Source organism: Boleophthalmus pectinirostris, unplaced genomic scaffold (assembly GCF_026225935.1).
Source record: "Boleophthalmus pectinirostris isolate CB_2022bp ecotype Guang Dong unplaced genomic scaffold, ASM2622593v1 HiC_scaffold_3, whole genome shotgun sequence".
Taxonomy (NCBI): domain Eukaryota; kingdom Metazoa; phylum Chordata; class Actinopteri; order Gobiiformes; family Gobiidae; genus Boleophthalmus; species Boleophthalmus pectinirostris.
In genome coordinates, this window is record NW_026571299.1 from 25,641,262 (window position 1) to 25,662,301 (window position 21,040).

Here is a 21,040-nt window from a genome sequence, read left to right on the forward strand (position 1 = left end):
CTTAAATGTCATCACTTCTCATCATAATAAATATTAAGGTCCACTGCTTTAAAATCCCCAAAGTAGCCCCCCCATGTTGTGTAAATATACTTATAATGTCCAAAGATTGTTATTACTGTTGTTTTTATTAAATATTGTAAAATACCACAACAAACCTCGTACTAATGTATGTTATAATTCTGGAAAAATAATAAATTGGTCAGGGATAAAGTATAAATTGAAAAAAACAGTTAAGGACTTTTGATATACACAATTGGCTGTCAGACTGAAAGGGCTCATATTAAGCAAAAATAACCCTTTCTTAACTCTTAACCTGCTATTATGATGTCAAGACCTCAAAAAACATACCTGGAGTTGTATTTTGTTTCACTTTCACATATCTCTATTATTATCTGCAGTCCTCTTTCATTCATTTTCACCAAATTTGCATCTACTTTTTAACTCCATGTTTTCAAAATCTGTGCTATTTCAACTTTATACATTCCCCACTGTTACCTGCAGAGGGCGCCAGACAGACACTTGATCTAAGCGTTCTCAAGGTTATTATAAATGTGAATGAGCGATGTAAAGGCGTGTAGAAAGCCCAAATAAATCATAATATGGGAGATTTAACTTGGCTCAGTGTTTTGATGCAAGAGTTTAGAGTTGGGCAATAAGACTATATAAAATTCAATTACAGAATGTCAAATTTTGGTTGGTACATAATGTTTCAGTGTGCTTCTATTTAGTCCATTCCTATGCTCAAAAACACACACATTTCTCCACACTCTCCTCCTATTGGTCACCTTATGTCATGCTCTGAGTGAGTGACAAGTGGATTTAACCTATTACAGAGTAGTATAGCAGATAGCAGATCGCATTTATTACCTCTTAAAGGCAATATAAAGCTGCAGTGAACATGAATTGTGACAAAACTGAAGTTGTGATCCAAGCATAAAGAAAACTGTGCTATACTTTTTTGCATTTTGCCTGCCCCAACGTACAGAGTAAGTAGTTTTGATACAGATTTGCGTACAGTGTTGGTGTAGTTTAAACGATGCGTCCATGGAGCAGTGGCCGGCTCTCTCCTGGACTCTGGCGACTCAGGAGGTTCCACAGTAGCAGAGGCACTGAGGTCCGGACTGAACCAGAGCCAGATTCCTCCACCAGGGGCTGATACTGCTTCAGACGCCTGGGGACAGAGCAATAATGTCAACCATAGTTACAGAATAATATGACTTTTGATGTACATCTCTTATGTATTTTCCAGACAAGGCCTCTTAAGTGGTAATATTAGAGTTAGGGATGCATTGATATTGGTATTGGATAATGGCTTTGGTCCAAAAAAAGAATAATAATTGATTCTATGATATCGACTTATCCAGACTAGTCCATATCCTGGTTGGGCTTTTAAATGGATGTAATGACACTATTTACTGTCTGATGTTGGCTCCGAAGTCTCATAATATTTTTATTCATACAGAGCTGTTCTTGCAGGTTGAATTGGACCCATTTTGTAAGGCTGCATTAGGTGCATTGCTAATTGTAGTTGCTCTTTGTGTTGTTTTTAGACCTTATATCCCACAGTATCACCATATAGCAGAAAAGTGTTACCTGTACATGAGCCCAACACAGCAGACCACACAAGCCAGGACCATCACCCCCAGGACTGTGGCTGCAGTACCGGCCGGAGACCCTGTGCTCGCTGCAGGACAATGGACAGATGAGTTCAAATAATGACACATGGAGAGACGGTGTTCACAATCATGAATGTTACTGCTGAAATGTAATCATGTTATTACATACTTAAAGACTTTTGCCCATTTGGCACAATTCAATTTTGTTTTGAGGCATAATGCAAATTAAACAATGTATGTATGAATATATTTTACATACAAAACATCCATTCTCAACACAAAATCATGGTAGTCTCTCCAGTATCACCAAGTGGTACCAAATTTGTCTAATTTGTGTATTTTTTCATTATTAATACATGTTCAAATACATTGTTTTGATAAACATGAAAATAAATCGATGATGCTGTTTGAAATGCCTGTATATTTTCTCTCTAGTCTGTTGCTTTACTTTATTGATGTAGCCTGTATACTCATTATGCATACCCATATTGACGTTGACGCGGGCACTGGTGACGGCTAAGCTCACATCGTTGGTGAGGGACACGTTGAGACAGAAGACTCCAGTGTCGTTGAAGAACTGCCTGAGGATGAGCTGACAGTCTGGAGTCGGCATGGCAACGGAGCACAGTGTCTGTACTGGAGTTATACAGTCAGCATCTGACACCACAGTGCACACCTCACTGGGAAGACTGCAACAGGGACAGAAGAAATAGATTTAGTTGATCTGATTCGAGTAGGGTTTGCCAAAAGGGTCATGATATCTCATTACACTAGTGAAACACATAATACTGTATCTTATATGTTCATATTAAGGAAAATAAGTCAATAAAAAGGTGCACTACACACCTTCCCTGACATGAAACAGTAACATCCACAGCATTCTGCTCCAGCTCTGTGGCCAAAGACACAACATTGGACACCTGCACGATCTCCACGCTCTCAATGCCCTCTGCAGAAACAAGACAGAGACTTAAATCAATACACATCCTTTTTTAAAGTGCTCATAAATGAAGTCAGCTCCAGACTCAGACTCACGGACGACTTGGACGGAGGTGGCGAGGGAACCGTAGCGGTAAACAGTGCAGTCTGCGGTCAGCTCAGGGGCCTGACGTTTTGCAATCACCAGGGGGAGCTCTGCCTCTGCTTCTGCAGGAAAAATTGAAGTAGCATTACAGGTATTTTTAAACTCACTTGTGATATTATGACAGAATTGTGCACTAACCACTGTAATTAAAAAATGCATGTTTTACATGGTATTTTCAGAGACACTTTAAACCAAGGGTGAGTTCCCACTTCCACTTAAACCCCATCAAAATTATAACTAAACGGTAACCAGATCCAGAACTAATCCTAGATCAGGACAAAACCAGGACTAGAGCATAACCAAACCAAGTCTACATTTGGACTAAACTGGGCTCAAACCAGGAACCAACAGGACAAATGTGAATGTACTTTAAGTAACTTCATTTGGTGCATTATACTCACACCTCACTCAGTAACAATGGCCACATCACTATTTACATACATTTAAATGAAGAGTCTTGTTTCTTAAAGGTATAAACCACTCCCTTTGATATTTAGTTAACAAGTCCTTAGATGTACATTATTACCCTCTACTGATTCAGCAGAATTCTTTAAACATTTCAACAAGCAATGGAGCACTGCAGCCTCCTCAATATGCATCATAGAATATAACCATAATCATATCAATGTCAATATCCACATAAAGTTTTTTACAGTGACTTGAAGTATTGTGATACCACAAGATATTCAACACTCCTAGTACTCACCTGCAGCAGCTGCGGTCGCTGCCACCACATTTTCAGTCTCCACCTCAGGCTCCCCCTCCGTGACCACCTCTCCCTCTGGAGCTGCCTCTGCCACCACCTCCCCTTCTCCCTCTACAGCTGCCTCTGGAGCTGCCTCTACAGCTGTTTCTGGAGCGACTGTGGCAGCAGCAACTACTGTGTTATCTGCAGCCGCCTCCATCTCCTCAACAACAGCCTCTTCAGCCACGACTGTCTCCTCAGCAGCTTCAGCCTCTGTGGCAGGTTCGGCCTCAACAGGTGCAGCCTCTGCAACAGGTGCAACCTCTGTGACAGGTGCAGCCTCTGCAACAGGTACAACCTCTGCGGCGACGGCTGGAGTGGCATCTTCTACAGCAGCTTCAGGGGCAGCCTCCTCAACAGTGGCAACTTCACCTACAAACACCAGACAGTGTTAAAAATGTCTCTTCCACTACAAATAGGACACACTAATAATACTACTACTTATTTAAACTTTTCCTCATGTAATAATTTAGATCTTCACCCTCTGTGGCCTCAGTATCTACAGCTGTGTCAACAGTCTCCTCTACAGCAGCAGCGTCTTCAGTGACCACAGCTTCAACAGCAGCAGCCTCCTCTGTGGCAGCATCAGCTTTTGAGAGAGAAATCAGTCTGTATGAATGTTTATAACATGGAAAGTCATAAAAGAGAGTTCATATGTACAATCAGATGTAATATGTACATTTACACTGGAGTCATTCTGATCATTTCAAACCTATATCTACTATCATTCGGAATCATCTTTTAGTTGCTGCTAGCGGTGCTAAAAGCTCATTTATTTTTTACTTCTAGCTGTTGGCAAAGCACCTAAAATGATGCAATGTAACTGCTCTAGGAGAACAGTTTACATTTTTGTCAGTTGTTAACTGAACTACTAGGATTCCTATGCAGCATCATTATTTCACTCTGGGTGACTTGTAAAGGGTGGTACCTGCAGCCTCAGTGTTGGCGGGAACAGCCTCAGCTGCTGCAGCCTCAACTGTTGCATCAGCAGTAGCATCGACAGCAGCATCAATGGTTGCATCAGCAGTGGCATCAGCAGGGGCATCAGCTGTAGCATCAGCTGTAGCATCAGCAGTGGCATCAGCTGTAGCATCAGCTGTAACATCTGCAGCAGCATCTGCAGCAGCATCTGCAGTAGCATCTGCAGCAGCATCTGCAGTAGCATCTGCAGCAGCATCAGGATCTGCAGCAGCATCAGCAGCAGCAGCATCAGCAGCGGCATCAGCAGCGGCCTCGACAGCAGTATCAGTGGCAGCATCTGCAGTAGCATCATCTCCGGTCTCTACTGTAAATTTTTCAAATACAATGGTTTTGGAGTATTGTCTACAATTATAAAAAATATTGATACAGTTACTCAGTTGTGTTAACAATTTAAAAAATTTGTCAGCATTTGCTAATGTGTGCATTGTGTCATTATGGTTGGCTGTACATTGCACCATAGACATACATGCAGAACACTCCCAGAAGTTCGACAAAACCATGCAGAATATATGTATAAATGTGTATATGTGTCTTTTTTTTGTTTGTTTGTTTACAGCTATATGAGTATTCCATTCAAGGCCTTTGTGTTTTTGTCTCTCCTTGCACCTATTGTATCTATTGTATCATTGTTTTGTTATAAATGATCTGTGTGCAAAATAAATAAATAAACTGTACACTAGGACTAAACTGGGTCTATTCAGTGTCATCTCTTAGTTCCATCACTCTCATTGGTGACTGGAGTCAGTACCTCACCTGTTGTGTCGGTGTCTGGAACCACTGCAGTGTCCACAGCTGGAGCCTCAGCATCAGGGACAGCAGCTGGACTCACCACCACCACATCTGGAGAGGCAGATGACTCCACTGGAACCACTGCAAAACACAGACTTAGAACCTACAGTGTGTAACAAAAGTGTACAAGTGTAACAAAAGCAAAGTAAAGGCTGCACTTATTTATGCAATACAATATGTCTTCGGCAAACAACAGAAAATTCTGTCTTCAAAAAAGCACATCTTAACACATATGAGCATACATATGTATTGCAATTGGGTACATTTGCTGTAGAGCCCTGAGACAAATTCAAGCACTTGGATGCTTGGATGTATGAACCCAAATGTACAAACCCAAAGTGTATATGCATCACTAAAATCAAATGTAATTCAAGATGTTCTATACAACATTTCTTATGGAGGGTACGCCACTTGCTCTTCTCCATGGAGATGTTATTGCCATGCCTTGATTGTCCACAGTAAGGTATTTGACTTATCTAATTTCACCGAGACCAGCAGGTCAGGTCTATCCATCCATTTTCTTCCACTTATCCGGGGGCCAGGTCGCTGGGGCAGTATTCAAAGCACGGACTTCCAGACTTCCCTCATCTCAGATACTTTATCCAGCTTCTCCGGTGGGAGCCCAAGGCGTTCCCAGGCCAGGTGAGAGACATAGTCCCTCCAGAGTGTGGGTGCATGGAACACCTTCCCAGGGAGGCATCCTGGAGGTATTCAAAACAGATGCCCAAGCCACCTCTCCTCTTCAGCAGTGGCTCTACTCCGAGCTCCTCCCATGTGATTGAGCTCATCAGCCTGTCTCTAAATGAGTGCCCAGCCAGTTTGCAGAGGAAACTCATTTCAACCACTTGTATCTATGATCATGTTCTTTCAATCATTACCCAAAGACCATAGGTGAGGGTAGGATCGTAGCCTTACTGGAAAATCTACAGTCCGATACAACATCATTGCAGACACTGGACCGATACCCTTTCAAGCTCATGCACAAAAAAAGATCCCAAGATCAGGTTTTAGATCAGGTCTAATTTGGCAGGTGATGTCACCTGATGTTTCAAGGTATGAGTGAGCACTTATGACATAATTACAACACTTGTGATTTGAATAAATGAAAAACAGATTAGTTAAATGCTTTCCTGTGGTTGCCTGGGATCAAGAATTAGCCAATCAAGGACTTGCATGGTCCATTTGTGGCTGCTCAAGAGGATAAAAAGAGTGGTGACCACTATTGTGAGCTTCAAGTCGTTTGCTTCAAGTTACTTGTTACCTTCTCAAAAACATACCTGGAGTTGTGTTTCATTCACACACATTTGAGTAACCCTTACCTTAGTCTGTCTACACCTCCAAAGCTCAGAATGCTCAGTTTTAACTTGTGATGTCATGTAGAGGCAGTTTTCAAGTTAACAGCCTCCTTTTACCTTTAGTTCATTAGAGATTGGCAATTCCAGGGTTGAAATTATGACTCTAGTGAAGGTGTGTGGAGTTTAATAACACAGTACAGTAATTTTTTGTGGTGCCACATGACCAGTGTTGGGAAGGTTACTTTTAAAATGTATTCCCCTACAGATTACAGATTACACACCCCAAAATGTAGTTTGTTACGTAATCCATTAAATTACTTAAAGTGAGTAACGTAATCTGATTACTTTGGATTACTTGATATTGTCATGTTTTTTTAAACGACATGAATGTAGCAACCACATCCTGAAAATTCTTGTTTGTTGTCTTCAAATTGTCTGAGCCCAAGTCTCCATGAATAAGCAACTGTTTGCTGTAGAGAAACAAAGACCACGACATCTTAATATAAGAGGTTTTGTCTGTTAAAAGACAGTAACAAGATCAGCCTTTCCTTAATATTAAAAAATATTATTGATAGAGAAATTATTTTTTATATGAGATCACCTTAAATTATGTCAACCTACTGTTAGGTGTCATGTTGTTTAGACCTGGTTTAGTCCTGGTTTAGTCCTGGTTTAGTCCTGATTTTTAGACCTGGTTTACTCTTGATTTTAGACCTGGTTTAGACCAGGTCTAGACCAGGTCTTTAGTTCTGGTTTAGTCGTGGTTTAGTCCTAGTTTAAACCTGGTTCAGTCCTGGGTTAGTCCTGGTTTAGTCCTGTATTAGTCCTGGTTTAGTCCTGGTGTTAGTTCTGGTTTAGAGGCGCACAGGAGGAAGCGCGGTTTACGCGAGAAAACACGGTCCACACGCGGCGCACGAGACGGCGGTGTCCGCGCTGTAACTACGGAAGGAGACGTGGTCCGCGGGTTGTCAGGTTGATGACGATGATGAAGGTGTGTGTTTGTGTGTGTGTGTTTGTGTGTGTTTGTGTGCACGTCCACTCATGTCGCAGGTCATTATAGGACAGTAGTGCAGATATTATGAGTCTATGCAGGTTGTTTTCACTAGTGCCAGTAGCTCCAGTTTCACATTTAAGTTGTAGGCGATTTTATATTTGTTTTTTTTATAAATATCTCACATCGGGAGAAGAATTTCCAAGACACAAATGCGTTTTTACCAATGCACTGCTGCTTCCACTGTGTGACTGACACCGCCAACTTTAACATGACGTTTACATCGCTATTTATTGCGCGTTCTGTTTGGGTTTCCGGCAATGAGTGGAATTACCGAAATAAAAAAATAAATAAATGGGATGTAGCACAAAATGTGAAAACAGGAAAATACCGCCTTGTAATCCACTTATTTCAGCAAAGTAACTGTAATCCAATTACCACTCATTGAAACAGTAACTGTAACGGAATACAGTTACTCATAATTTGTACTCTGATTATGTAACGGCGGTACATGTAATCCGTTACTCCCCAACACTGCACATGACATCACATTCTGTTTGAGAGAAGAACTCAGCCTAAATGTGCAGGGTTTATGTGTTAAACATGTGTGAATGAAATAAAACACAACTCCAGGTGTGTTTGTGATGAGGAAACTACATTGTAACTTAGATCAGAAGCGTAATATGGGCTCTTCAAACTAAATCATCATTTCATCCTGTTTTACTCTTTACCTGCAGTAGGATTTCCGCAGGTGGGGATGCTGGCCATGAGAATGACTTGTGGTCTAAAGGAGCCCACAGTCTGATAGGTGTGAGTGACAGTGCGGTCCCTGGAGATCAGAGTCCCGGTGTTGTCTCCAAAGTCCCAGGTGAAGCTGAGGTCTGCGGCGCTCAGGTACTGGCTCGGGTCGTGCAGGTTCACGCTGAAGGCCACCGCACGGTTCTGGATGAAGCTCTGGTCCTCTACGTTCAGGTCGTTCACTTGGCTCATGGAGATGGTGAAGGGGACCTGGTCTGAAAGGGAAGAGGGTGGAGGATTGGTGGATTTCAGATTAGGATATGTGAAAAAGTTAATATCACTACTTTTCTGATTGAGTATGACCTATGATAATATTTAACTTTTCCACCACCGACTTTTCCAAAGTTCCACCAGGTCTAAACCCAGACTTTATCATACCTAATTTAGAACTAAATGCAGTCTAAAACATGACTTAAGATGTTATATTGTGAGTGACTGAAATAAACTGACACTAAACTGAACTAAAACTGAGGTGGTTTTAAATAACAATTAACCCAAAGGAGGGTAGAAACCTTAATAGAATTGTCTCTAAGTTAAACAAATTCAACTAAAGATAACCCTATATACCACAATTTGAAAAACAAGTTTAAACCATGTCTGAACTAGGCCTAAACCAGGACTAAACCAGGTCTACAACACCTCTGCCACTGCAGACCAGAAACCACAAGAGTTGTGCCAAACCAGGACTAAACCAGGATTAAACTAGGTCTAACCCAGAACTAAACAGGGATGAAACAAGGACTAAACTAAACCTAAAGCAGAACTAAACAAGGACTAAACTAAGTCTGAAGGACCTTTGATAGATGCCATCCACAGTAGACCAGAAACACATCACAAAAGCAGTACTGCAGGACTGAACCAGGATTAAATTGAGACCTAAAGTAAACCAGGTGTCTCCTAAGATTTACCGGTGATGGTGAACATGGAGGAGGCATATCCCAGGGGTATGAAGTTGTCCTTTCCTCTTTGGTGGTAGATCACCAGCTCCATGTTGTAGGAGCCCATGGGAATGTTCTCTGTCCCGATAGAGAGGGACGAGGAGGGACCATCCGCAACCTGCCAGAAACGACCTAAAACAACACAGCTCAGTTAATATTGTTACTTTGATGCTGATGCCATCAACATTCTTTAGGGGTGTGATGCTAACCATAGGAACTGCTCTGTCTGAAGCTCTGTTGCTCAAATTAGTCTAGTGAAATTTAATGTGATCTTTATTTTAACACAATCAGACCATAAAGGGTTGATCGACAACAGATGAGCTGATTTGTGCTGTTCAACAAGCCCCTCAAAATAAGACATTAGCCAACAGTCACTCACCTTTTTTTTTTTTTGAAAATCAAAAACTTAAGCGTGACATGAACATGAACACATGTACTGATCACAGGCTCCTGAAAGTGTGTTGTTTAAATCAATTCTGTATTTTTTGTCACTGTCTGCAGTGTGTGCATTGGGCAACCATGGTAACTGCAGAACATTCTGCTAATAGACATACATGGAGAACACTCCCAGTGTGATGCCACTGCAACATATCAATACTGTCCAAGAGATTTAATATGTATTTAGCAATAATTTATTAATTTAACCATTTCAAACAATAAATGATCTTCAAATACTTTATTGTAGTCACAGGTGGGTAATAAGGCAAAAAATATTTTTGTTGTACTATCACAAAAGCAATATTCATGTCAATATAGAAATATGATAAACATATTTAAATTGAGGTTTAATTATGAGACAAATGTGATAGGACTGTCAAATGACCAACAAGTGCCCAACTGTCTCACACAAATCTTATCCCTCTTTCAATGATGTTAAGCCTGTATTATAACTGAGCTAAGTCTTAGCTAAAGGACAATCCATTCTCTGATAGAATTAAGTGTAGTAACTAAGTAGTTTGAACCAGTCTGAGCTGATAAGTAGAATTATTGGTGGTTTTCAGAGTCTTGAATGTGGTGATGCCATATTCTCAGTTGGATAATGCCACAGATTTCCGTATTGTACTACCATAAAATATTCAGAAGTTAAAAGCACAAATGTTGAACCTGATACTTTTATTATTGACTAGACTCTAGAACTCACTGTATTAAAACAAAAACTGCATTTCAACAATATTATTTTTAGCTTCCCCAACTGTATTAAAGCATCAGTACTGTATGTAACTTTTAAGCCAAAAAATAACTGCTAGAATTAGAAGTTGTGTTTTTTTCTTGGTTGGTGCTCCACAAATCTGACACTTACATGGCCTGTAAGAGGGCCTCATCCTCCTTCCTTTGACTATAATATTCGACAGTATGGCAAAAAAACTGTATTCATCTCCATGCAGTGTTATAAAGTATGATTTTAACTTTCTGCCTCCATGAAATTATGTGGTGATGAGCCATCTTCAAAAAGTTACATACTGTACTTTTAAATAATGTTGTAATGTTGTGTCAAATGAAGCCCAGCAATAAATAAAACACAAACAGTACACTAAAATGTGTTGTGTTAAACCTCCTCATGTTGTATCTGTGCTCTCACCCCAGGTCTTCCACACATAGATGTATCTCTGTGGCCGTCTCTGGGTTCTGATTGGGGTCCCATCGGGAAACATGGCTGTGCCCTGAGCGTCCGGGTACACGGGCTGACCCGCCTGGTACTGCTGCCCTGGAGCGCACAAGCAAGGTGACAGTCATTAAACAGCAGCAGTAATCATTGTAGTAATAGTAGTAGTGGCAGCAGAAGTAGTATTACTACTAATAATGATGCACTTCTAATGTGCTTTACAGGCTTGTCTCTCAAAGCGTTACACTGTATTCATTGTTCATTCACTTCATGATCGGGGGTGGTAAAATACTGTAGCCACAGCTGCCCTGCTGTATTAGTATTTCTTACCATCCACAGTGCAGTTCTGGGCCCACACCACAGTGCCATCAGACAGCACAGTTTGATTTGAGGGGAAGTTTAAGTTGATGGTGAAAGTGGCTTTGGCTCCACTCAGAGTCGGAGCATCGTTCTTCAGCTCAAATGTCACATTGCCACCTGAAAACAGAAGAAGTAGGGTATATTCAACATATGATCAAATGGAGAGTTAAGGTCAAGTAGTAGTTGTAATAGTAGTTGCAGTAGAAGTAGTATATGGTATAAACATTCTAACTCACCCCTCCAGCAGTTCCTGAACCTGGGATCTCCCTCTCTCCAGGCTGGGTACATGCGAGTGTTCCATGAGCGAAACCTCGTGAACTGAGACCTTTGCCCTGTGAAACACACACAGGGAAACACACAGACACACTTCAGATACACTGGAGTTTGTGGAGGAAGAACTTTAAGCAAGAAAGAAGCAGAAGAATTCACTCTTTTATTTAGTCAATCATTCATATGGTAAGATTTAGACACTTAAAGCCCTTCATAATACTTGACATTATTCACACACTTGGTACTTGGTGGTGCACTGAATCATGAGACTGGTTGTTATGTCAAAAAAAAATCTCTATTGATTAACAATTTCAGTTGGTTATTTTTTGCTTATTATATGGAGCAATTCAAATTCAATTCAAACAACAGTATTAAATGACCAGCATCAGGCACACAGTTTTATGAATGAAGGTTGGTGTGTTTTGCTCAAGGACACAATGCAGCGGTCAAAGCAGGGATTGAACTGCTGACCTTTGAGTTCCTGGGCAAAAATGCGATTTTGATTCCTCGGCCAAATATTCGAAAGATAAAAGTAAAGGTGCATACTGCTCTGCAACCAGTAATACACAACTCCTGTAAATGAATAAATGCAAGACAGTCAGGTTTAATGCCCTATTCTGGAACATTTCAGGCAAAGAAAAAAATCTGCATAGAGGCAAGCACTGGAAAAGTTATATAGTGCACCTTTTTTTTCAGAAGTGCAGATAAACAAAAAGTGTGCAAGCAATCCAATAGAGAGAATAATTACTTTTAAGGAATCACGTTTGATCACAAAATAATATATAAGAAGTTAATAATTAGGAGGAAAGTATTTGTATTTGATCAGTTGTATCATTCTGTAGTAGTGCATATTTGAGTGAGGTGTGTCTGAGTTGTTCAGTCACACGACCCACAATCCCCCACAATCCTCTTCATGTGATCGTCAGCTGAGACCTCAGTAATCCAACAGAGATCAGAGGGAGACCAGGCACTGCCCAAAGAGCCAGAGGGCCAGGTATGTGACCAGCTCTAACCGATGATGTGGTAGCTGAAGACCTGAAGAGCACTCTAACCTCACAGCAAGAAGGTTCTGGGTTCGAATCCCAGCCTGCCCATTTCTCCATCAACACGCAAAACATGCACAACAGGTAAAATTCTCCAGCTAAATGGGCCTTGATCTGGAGATGGGTCCACAAGCATTCCAAAATTTCCAAGCAGCATTGAAGAAAAGCAAGTCTAAGTGTAAAACTAAGCTCTAAAAAGGTTGAAGGATACAGGCAAAAAATAACACTCCCTATAAAAACTCCATATAATAACTCAAATATATAGTTTTAGTGTCTTATTAGCGTATAACAGCCATGAAATCAGCATTTAAATCATCTAATTGATTACAGAATATTGTAATTACAATTGGCTACAGTAATTTACATTCAAACACTTTCGCATAGATTTATCTGGCTAGTCCTGTCACACTCTTAATGTCTGAACACAAAATTACCCGGAACAAATACATTTTTCACAGTTTTTACTCACTTGCATGGGAAGCAGTAGCAGCCACAAGCACCAGCAGTTGTAGTAGTAGTATCCTAGTCATCATTTTTTAAAGGATTTTTTGAGCCCAGATCTTTAGCTTCAGTGTGGACCAAACAAGAACCAAACCAGGACTAAACCGGGACTAGGGCCGGTCCCACTCTTTAAGGACCCCAGCCTCAAACAAACTCCTCTTAAGCGTGACATCATGAGGGAGTGTGGAGACGCCCCCTGGACCTGTTACAGACACACAGAACAGTGGTGTTAGTATTATGGGCTATCATTGTGCTTCGTTTTATCACTGTGAACTTTTGTTAGGTCGTACAGTATGCACATTTGTTTTATTTATTTACATTTTATAATGCTGTATCCTTGCATAGAACATGTATGAATACATGTGTATTCCAGCCTGTTTAGTTCATCTAACTCTTAAGTGCATCCAAAAGTATAGTTCAAACATACAAACTACTTTCTGTATAGTATGTACTGATGAAAATAATACTAAATTTATCTATGTCCTAACCCTGTGTTCTGTCAGTCATATCATTATTGCACTGTCTCCCTATGACCTCTTGTATAAAGCTGAGGTTATATATTTTATTACTTCTTTTTTATTTTATTTTGACTTGTACATTTACATTTATACAATTTTACCTAATTTGACACCTATCTCTTTCTATCTTTTTCTACTTATTTAAAATGTATTATTAACATTTATATTTTTACCCTTTGTTATTATGTTATATTGTGATGTGTGAGCTACTGTGTCCAAATAATTTTTCTTGTGGATCAATAAAGTTTGTCTAAGTCTTAGTCTAAATTTAAAATATGTTTTGTATTTACAGAAGTATAACCAATATTTGTTGCCGAATGTTGTTGAATTGGGGCGTACAGTTGTGTGCAATGAAGCGTAGTTATGGAATGGGACAAGAACAAAATGCATTTTTTCACTGGACTGTAACTGTTCTGTTGCTACAATATATACAGTATAATAGACTGCAATAATACTAGTAGTGCGGGAGTCATCATCACTTCATTTACTGTTTATGCCCTGTATTCTATCCTACAGTTAAATGCCCTATTGACACTTTGCTGTGACATCACTCTGGGGGTGTTCTATATGTATATCTATGGTGGAATGTTCAGCAGTTATCTTGAAGACACAAAGCACACAAAGATCTATTTATCTATCAATTTTAGTACCTGTCTTGGTGTGTTTTTATATATGTTTAATATTTATCATGTTTTCAGTCAAGCTTGATGGATGAATTTAAGTAATTGTTTATGGAACAAACCTACTCTGCACTGGAGCTCTGTAACACTTTATTTTGTAATTGTGTTTTTATACGTGTTTATTGCACATAATGTGGATGAATGAAATGTGAAATGTGGGACCAGCCTCTTAAATCTGCAAAACAAATTTACCTACGGGTACGAATAAAGTAACCTATTAGCAAACACTGTCAAAAAAGTGTGTTTATTAATTGTCACAGCAATGCGTTTTGACTACTTAGTCTTCATCAGGGCGAACCGCGTTGGCGTGACAATTAATAAATACACAACTGCCATCCTTTTTTCTTCTCAACAAGAATTCATGCCCTCTGGTCTGATGAGCACCTGTAGGCGAAAGTTTTGATCCAGTGCAGCACTCCAATATTGTTATTTTTACTGTCAAAAAGGTTTTGTCTGAAAAGAAAAGACATAAAATGGATTTAAACACATGTTGAGGAGTGTTCATGGTTATGTTTAGATGTTTCCATTTTCAAAAAAAGGGAAAAAAATAATACTAGCTATCTTGTGAAAAGATCATCTCACCTGTTGTAATTCCAAATAATCAGCTCATCCTGTCCAGATTGTTTTCAAATAAAGTTCTAATTAATGTAACAGTACTTCAGACAGAGCAGTGCCTCCAGTTAGCATCACACCCCCAGTGAAAATTAATGGGTGAGAAAGGTGAGCTATATATATATATATATATATATATATATATATATATATATATATATATATATATATATATATATATATATATATATATAAACTGATTTCAAAATGACAGAAAAGTGCAGCTGCCTCTTGATTTATTTAAGGTAAGCTTACAGGATCATTTGTCCTTCATTTAATATTTTTGGGTTTATAATTTGCTTGGATGTGACTTTTTAGCTTTATTCATTTATTCATTGTAAATTGTATGTTAAATGGTGTCTTGTTCTAGTTAATCCAATCTTGTGTCTCGTATGGTTCTCTGACTTGGTTGTCCCAGGTGAAATGTTCATTTTCCTTAACGCTGCACTACGCAACTTTTCTGGTTAAGGTTACACTGCTGCATGTTATTCCTGTGCTTGGGTTAGGGTTACCAGGAATGTTTCACGCTATGGCATTAAACATACCAAATACTTATTAAATTACCTGTGTTTTTATTGCTCAAAAATACACTGAAAACTGATCTGACCCATAATTTGGCCTGGTGGCTTTCTCGTCTCCATGGAAAAAGAAGAGCTGAATGACGTGGAACATTCAGGTAAAGTAATAAAACATTAATTATGAAGACAGGCAAGTAGCAGAGCCTCCAACCACAAAAGTTAGAAGATTCATTTGTATAAAAGTTTGTGTTTCTCTTTCACAGTGGCGTGAGCTCCGGTGCTGAGGGTCATGTGGCTCTGACGTCTGAGTGGGCAGCAGCATCACAAGACGACAGACACTCTCTCCTCAGGCTGATCCAGGAATTCAAGGCGGACGCCACAAAAATGCTCCTGTGTTGAATGAAAAAAATGAAATACAGTTAGATTTACTTTTACGTCATGATTTCCTTTTCCTATTTTATTTCATTTTAGTTTTTGAAATATGATTTTAAGTTTAGTAAATCACTTAATTGACTTTGCAACATTAAGTGATCTCCACGGACACTGACAAATATTAGTGGTGTAATGAGGAGGTAAAGTGATGAAATATAAGTGTAATGTAGCCAGTCCATTACATGGGACTATAGGGCTAATTAAAGGGTAAGATAATGAGAAACAGAAACAAAGTTTTAGAAATGTTTATTGAATAATTGAGTGCAGATTGAAGTTACCTGTAAAAGAAAAGGAAATAAGTAAAAGGAAGATGTGCATTTAACTCTAAGTAATTGTGTTAAATTAATTGTAAACCTCTGGTGTGGTCTGCCTCAGGTGTTTCTATTTAGTATTTTAGATCATTAAACACTGCTAATTTAAATAAAGATATATATATTTTTGTAGTTAATGTAATTGAATATTTTTGGGCACTGTTTTGATAGTTAGCTTTTAAATATTAAATGTAAAAGGTATTGAAGCTTACTTAGTCGTTAAAGTGGGCTCACCCAATTAGGACAGGGCCTTTAAAAGAAGCTAGCCTCACCTTGTTCAGGGAGAGGTGCTGTGTGAGCGCAGGCAACTGCCATGCCTGTTTTTAACCTTTTTTTTTTTGTACTTTTGTAAATAATTTTCTGTCTTTTGTCTGGAATAAATGCACTGGGATCTGCATTATAAATCGACTCAACTTGTTCCTCTGAAACCGCTAAGGTTGCCACCAGGCTATTACAATAAGTTATCATTTTGACATTTAAATTTATTTATTTTTTTTAACAAAAAATAAATTAAAATCATTAAAAAAATCATTCTGGTGGAGGGTCCATCAAATGCTTTTCTTCATGGAGATGTTATTGCTTTATCTGGAATGTTTCACAGTATGGCATTAAACCTTTCTACCTTCATGGAGATCAAACCAGACAAGTTACAGGTCAGATCTGTGGAGAGGCAATCTCAGTCACAGCTATAAAACCACCTGTAATTGAAAAAATTTTAGTTAGAGCTGTTGTTGTCATACTGTGGAACATTCCAGGCAGAGCAACGATATCTCCATAGAAACAAGAACGGATCCCCAACCAAAAAGTTACACAATACACCTTTAAGGGACCTTGATCAGAGCAGTTAAATTCATGAAAATGTCAGTAAATGTTTGATTCAAACATACGATTTATGTTTAAGTACAATAAAGACATCCGTGGTCCCTCATCATCAGCCTATTCCAAGTTGTACACAGCAAATTCAAAAGTGTTATATTCACGGTGTTGGTGTTGTTGTGAGTAAAGTAAAGAAAATCCAGATATGTTTCAACACAGTCAAGAGTTATTTCAACTATGATGATGCTGTAGAGTAAAATAAGTAGTTGCTGATTCATAGTGTTGATGTCAGTCACTAAGAAAGTGTTTATTTTGAATATTACACTACAGCAGTGTTGGGCTTTTGTAACATTTTGTAGAAGCCAGTTTCACTGTCCTAAGCTAAACTAAGAGCTAATAGCCTTTGTTTTTCAGCAGAACCTGAAGTCAACGAGCCTCATGTCCAACCACCCAAGCTTTCACATGCCCCGGTGTAAAGGATTCAAACTACCCCCGGTTTCAAACTACCGGGGGGTAGCTTGAAGCTGGTTTCAAATTACCCCCCAGTAATTTGAAAACAGTTTTAAGCTACCCCCCTTAACCCTAACCCCAACCCCTAACCCCAACTCCTAACCCTAACCCTAACCCCCGGTAATTTGAAACTGGTTTCAAATTACCGGGGGGTAATTTTTGAAGGGGGTAGTTTGAAAACGCTACACCGGGTCAGATTACTTTACCTTTTTAGGACACTTTGCAGTTAATTTAATTCATAAAAATACGAAATATATTTGGTCTAATGCTAGTAGTAGTAGTAGTAGTAGTAAGCTAACTATCTTACCGATGATAGTCAATGTTGCTGTCACTGATGTCCATGAAAATTGGGTAAAATAGCCACAAATTGTACAAAATTAAGGGTAACGTTACATCAAAAAGAATATTTCTCAAGTCTAAGAAAAAAGTAGATGTCCAAAAAATGTGTTAAGTAGCTAAGAGTAAAAGTATTCGGGGAAACTACTCCTCAGGTACCTTAAGTTAAAAGTAACAGGACGAAACATCTGATTTGTCTGCAATCATTCGCTGTATTCACATTTATTGAACATTGTACCAAGTGGAGAATTATTAAAATTATTTGAATCAAAAGGTTGGTAGTATTCTGTAAAAATAAGTATGATGTCTTACCCAATACAGTGTCTTAACATGCTATTGACCTTTAGTCAAAAAGAGTAATGATACATTCTTTTTTTGTATTTTCTTTAGGGTGAGTGTCTTGCTGCTGGTTCACATGCATTCCCAGGTCCTAAAGGCTACAGTGGAACGATGATGGCTCAAGCCATTAACCATCTCCTCAGAGATTTACAGGTATGTCATGAAATGGTTAAATGTAGAACTGAAATGTAACCTCACCAATAATTTTGTAATTGACTAATTGAGTTTTATATATGTGCTAAATAGTTGTAATGTTTGCCTTAATCTCATTCTGTTTTTGTGATTAATGGCATTTAGGTGTTTTGTTTCTTGTGGGTCTTTTCTAAGGGGCTAAATTTTTTCAGATTACCCTTCAAGTTATTTATTTGAATGTTTCCTGTATACAAAAACATAAGCTTGTGCAACAGAATAAGCTGCTTAATAGGAACAAACAAATAATAATGCAAAATAATGTATTTACTATATATTTACTTTTTCATTTTTATTCATGACTCATTAAATATTGCATAGCCCATTTTGCAAGGTGGCTACTTGAATATGTTATATTTATTCTATTCTTTTTTATTTCACAAATCTGTATGGACACATTTCTGGCTGGGTGAGCCTGGACGGCCTTTCTACCTGTGACTGAAGTGGGAAGGACAAAGGTTTTTTATGTCATCGTTGACCTGTCTGAATTTGGTGAACACTTCAATGCACTTTGGTCCTCAGACTCTCATAAACTTTACACCTGTATTCAAAGAACTGTCTACAGCATGGACACTGGATGTGTAAAAAGAAACCCCAAGAGTGAAAGACTCTTGAGATAAAAAGTTTCTGCAGTGTTAATGTTTCATAAGTAGCAGGACTGCCTCTATTGTGAACATTGTTATATTTATATAATGGGGAGAAGATCTTGTTTCATTTTTGGGTAATGTAACATGAAGAACACTCTACACAATTTCTACTTTATAAAGTGTTAAAACATAGCAATATAGAGTTATTAGTTTTTCACTATACACTAGTGTAAAAAAAATCTAATCTTAATCAGTGTCAAATTCAACTATGAGGAGTGTGGTTACATCACTTTACCAGTGTTGAGCCTTCTACACTTTGGAAAGTGTAGTTTTAACTCATTTTATTGTGGAACCCATAGGACATGGTAAAAGTGTTAAAATTAAAAATATACGAGTTGAATTAACACTCTTGAATTTGCTGTGTATTCTAATGAATTACAGCATGTTTGAGTAGTCCTGTATTGTCCTGCAACTGAGGCTTGAGGGCTTAAAAAAGTAGTCAGTATAGTCTACCCCCTATCTCCGCCCCCAACTCTGTAGTTACTTGCTTTTCTTCAAAAAATGTCTCAGTCATACAAGTAAGGTTCACAAAGGCTTAACATCACGAACACGTATTTGAAAATGTATTTGTTACAATGAAATGAGTGACAACTTGAGGCATCTCAGTTCTGCATTTTTGACCTCGCATCATGTGGAATGTTTCTCATCAGTTCATACAGATCTCAGGCTCTTTCTCAGAACACTTGACACAGCGTTCATTCACAAACACACATGATCAATGAATTGTCTTATCAGCTGTGAGCACAGGCACTGAACACATGTATAGACTACATTATAGATACATGTATAGATTTACAGATATGCACAGTTCTTGTTTGATTTTCAAGAACACATTACATACAACAGTACAAAAGTAGTGTTGATTTGCTATTCCAACATCTTTCAACTTTCTTCAGCATAAATATTTTTGATCAAAAATGGCCATATACTTTTACACAATATAGACAGGTTTTAGACAAAAATGCACACCTTTTCCCATCCAAAATTCATCTGTGTAAAGTGTGAACCCCAATGAAGACTACACTAAACCTCTCTTCTTCTCTGTGGCCTCTGAGAGCAGGACTGAGACTCTGAGCTGCTCTGTCAAATGAATGAAAGAGCACAGAAAACATGTGACCAATGTCTGAGAGTTTGGAAGGTAAAAATTGCTTTTGGAGGACAATTCATCTATTTAGGATTTTGTTTGAGCTGTTGGATTTTGTTTGAGCAAATGTCAGTTTTCAATAAATAAGAGTGCCAAAGCAAATGAAAAAAAAAAAAATAAAAAAAAACTTTAACTATGCTTTATTGAAGTCTAACCTGTCATATGCACATATACAATATTTTGGGGTTTACTAGTACACTGACAGATCTTGTTGACACTATGGGGAGAAGATCAGCTGAAGAAAGGTCCTCTGCTCCTTCATTCACTTCTTCGTAGACTGAATATGAAGCTCCAGGTCATACACAGAGCTTTAGTAGCACAGGTCTATGTGGAGTTCCCATTGTGTGTGTTCTGAGGCTGTTGTGCATGTGACCCCTCATGTGCTCACTGCCGTTCAGAGACAAATCCTTCCACTCGCCCCATGACCAACATACCACCACACTCAACTATTTCACTCACCCACACAAACACTTTACTCTTAATGAGGTTAGTTTTTGGTTTTAGCAAGATTTTGGGATTAACTTAAAGGCTTCAGTTTCAAAGAGTCCTAATAAGTTTGGGAAAATTTAGAAAGATTGATTTGATATAAGCTGATGGAGAAAAGGAGGGAATCAATGGCACATAGAATAGAATAGAATAGAATAGAATAAGTATAGTGGTTAAGAGTAGTAGCTGTACTAGAACTGCAGAAATAGGGCAAGAAATAGTAGTAGCAGTAGAGGTTATAGCAGTTATAGAAGTAGTATTTGTAGCAGTAGTAAGCAAGGAATAGCTGGCCTAATAGTAGCCAATAGAGATAAATACATTCAACAAAATACATAACAAATACATTTAACAACAACAATTAATCTTATTAATTTTGGAAGAGGCAAATGAAGAGATTATTTTTCATTTTTATCAAATAAATGAATCAGAGAGATCGTTCTTGTATGATTTGGGGGTGGAAGAAAAAACTAAATAAAAAATCAAACGTT

The 21,040-nt window shown here is 38.5% G+C and overlaps 1 protein-coding gene across 1 annotated transcript; it reads right to left on the reverse strand.

The window, feature by feature from the left end:
- Positions 1-954: 954 nt before the first annotated feature.
- pmela (premelanosome protein a) lies at positions 955-13,043 on the reverse strand. Its single transcript, XM_020936969.2, has 15 exons — positions 12,983-13,043; positions 11,437-11,532; positions 11,171-11,317; positions 10,817-10,942; positions 9,208-9,369; positions 8,233-8,514; positions 5,180-5,296; positions 4,374-4,730; positions 3,927-4,034; positions 3,407-3,817; positions 2,652-2,762; positions 2,463-2,565; positions 2,100-2,305; positions 1,594-1,684; positions 955-1,171 (listed from the first exon to the last, which is right to left on the reverse strand). Exons 1-15 carry the CDS (start codon positions 13,041-13,043, stop codon positions 1,030-1,032), a joined length of 2,520 nt encoding a protein of 839 aa, XP_020792628.2. The 3' UTR covers positions 955-1,029.
- Positions 13,044-21,040: the final 7,997 nt, after the last annotated feature.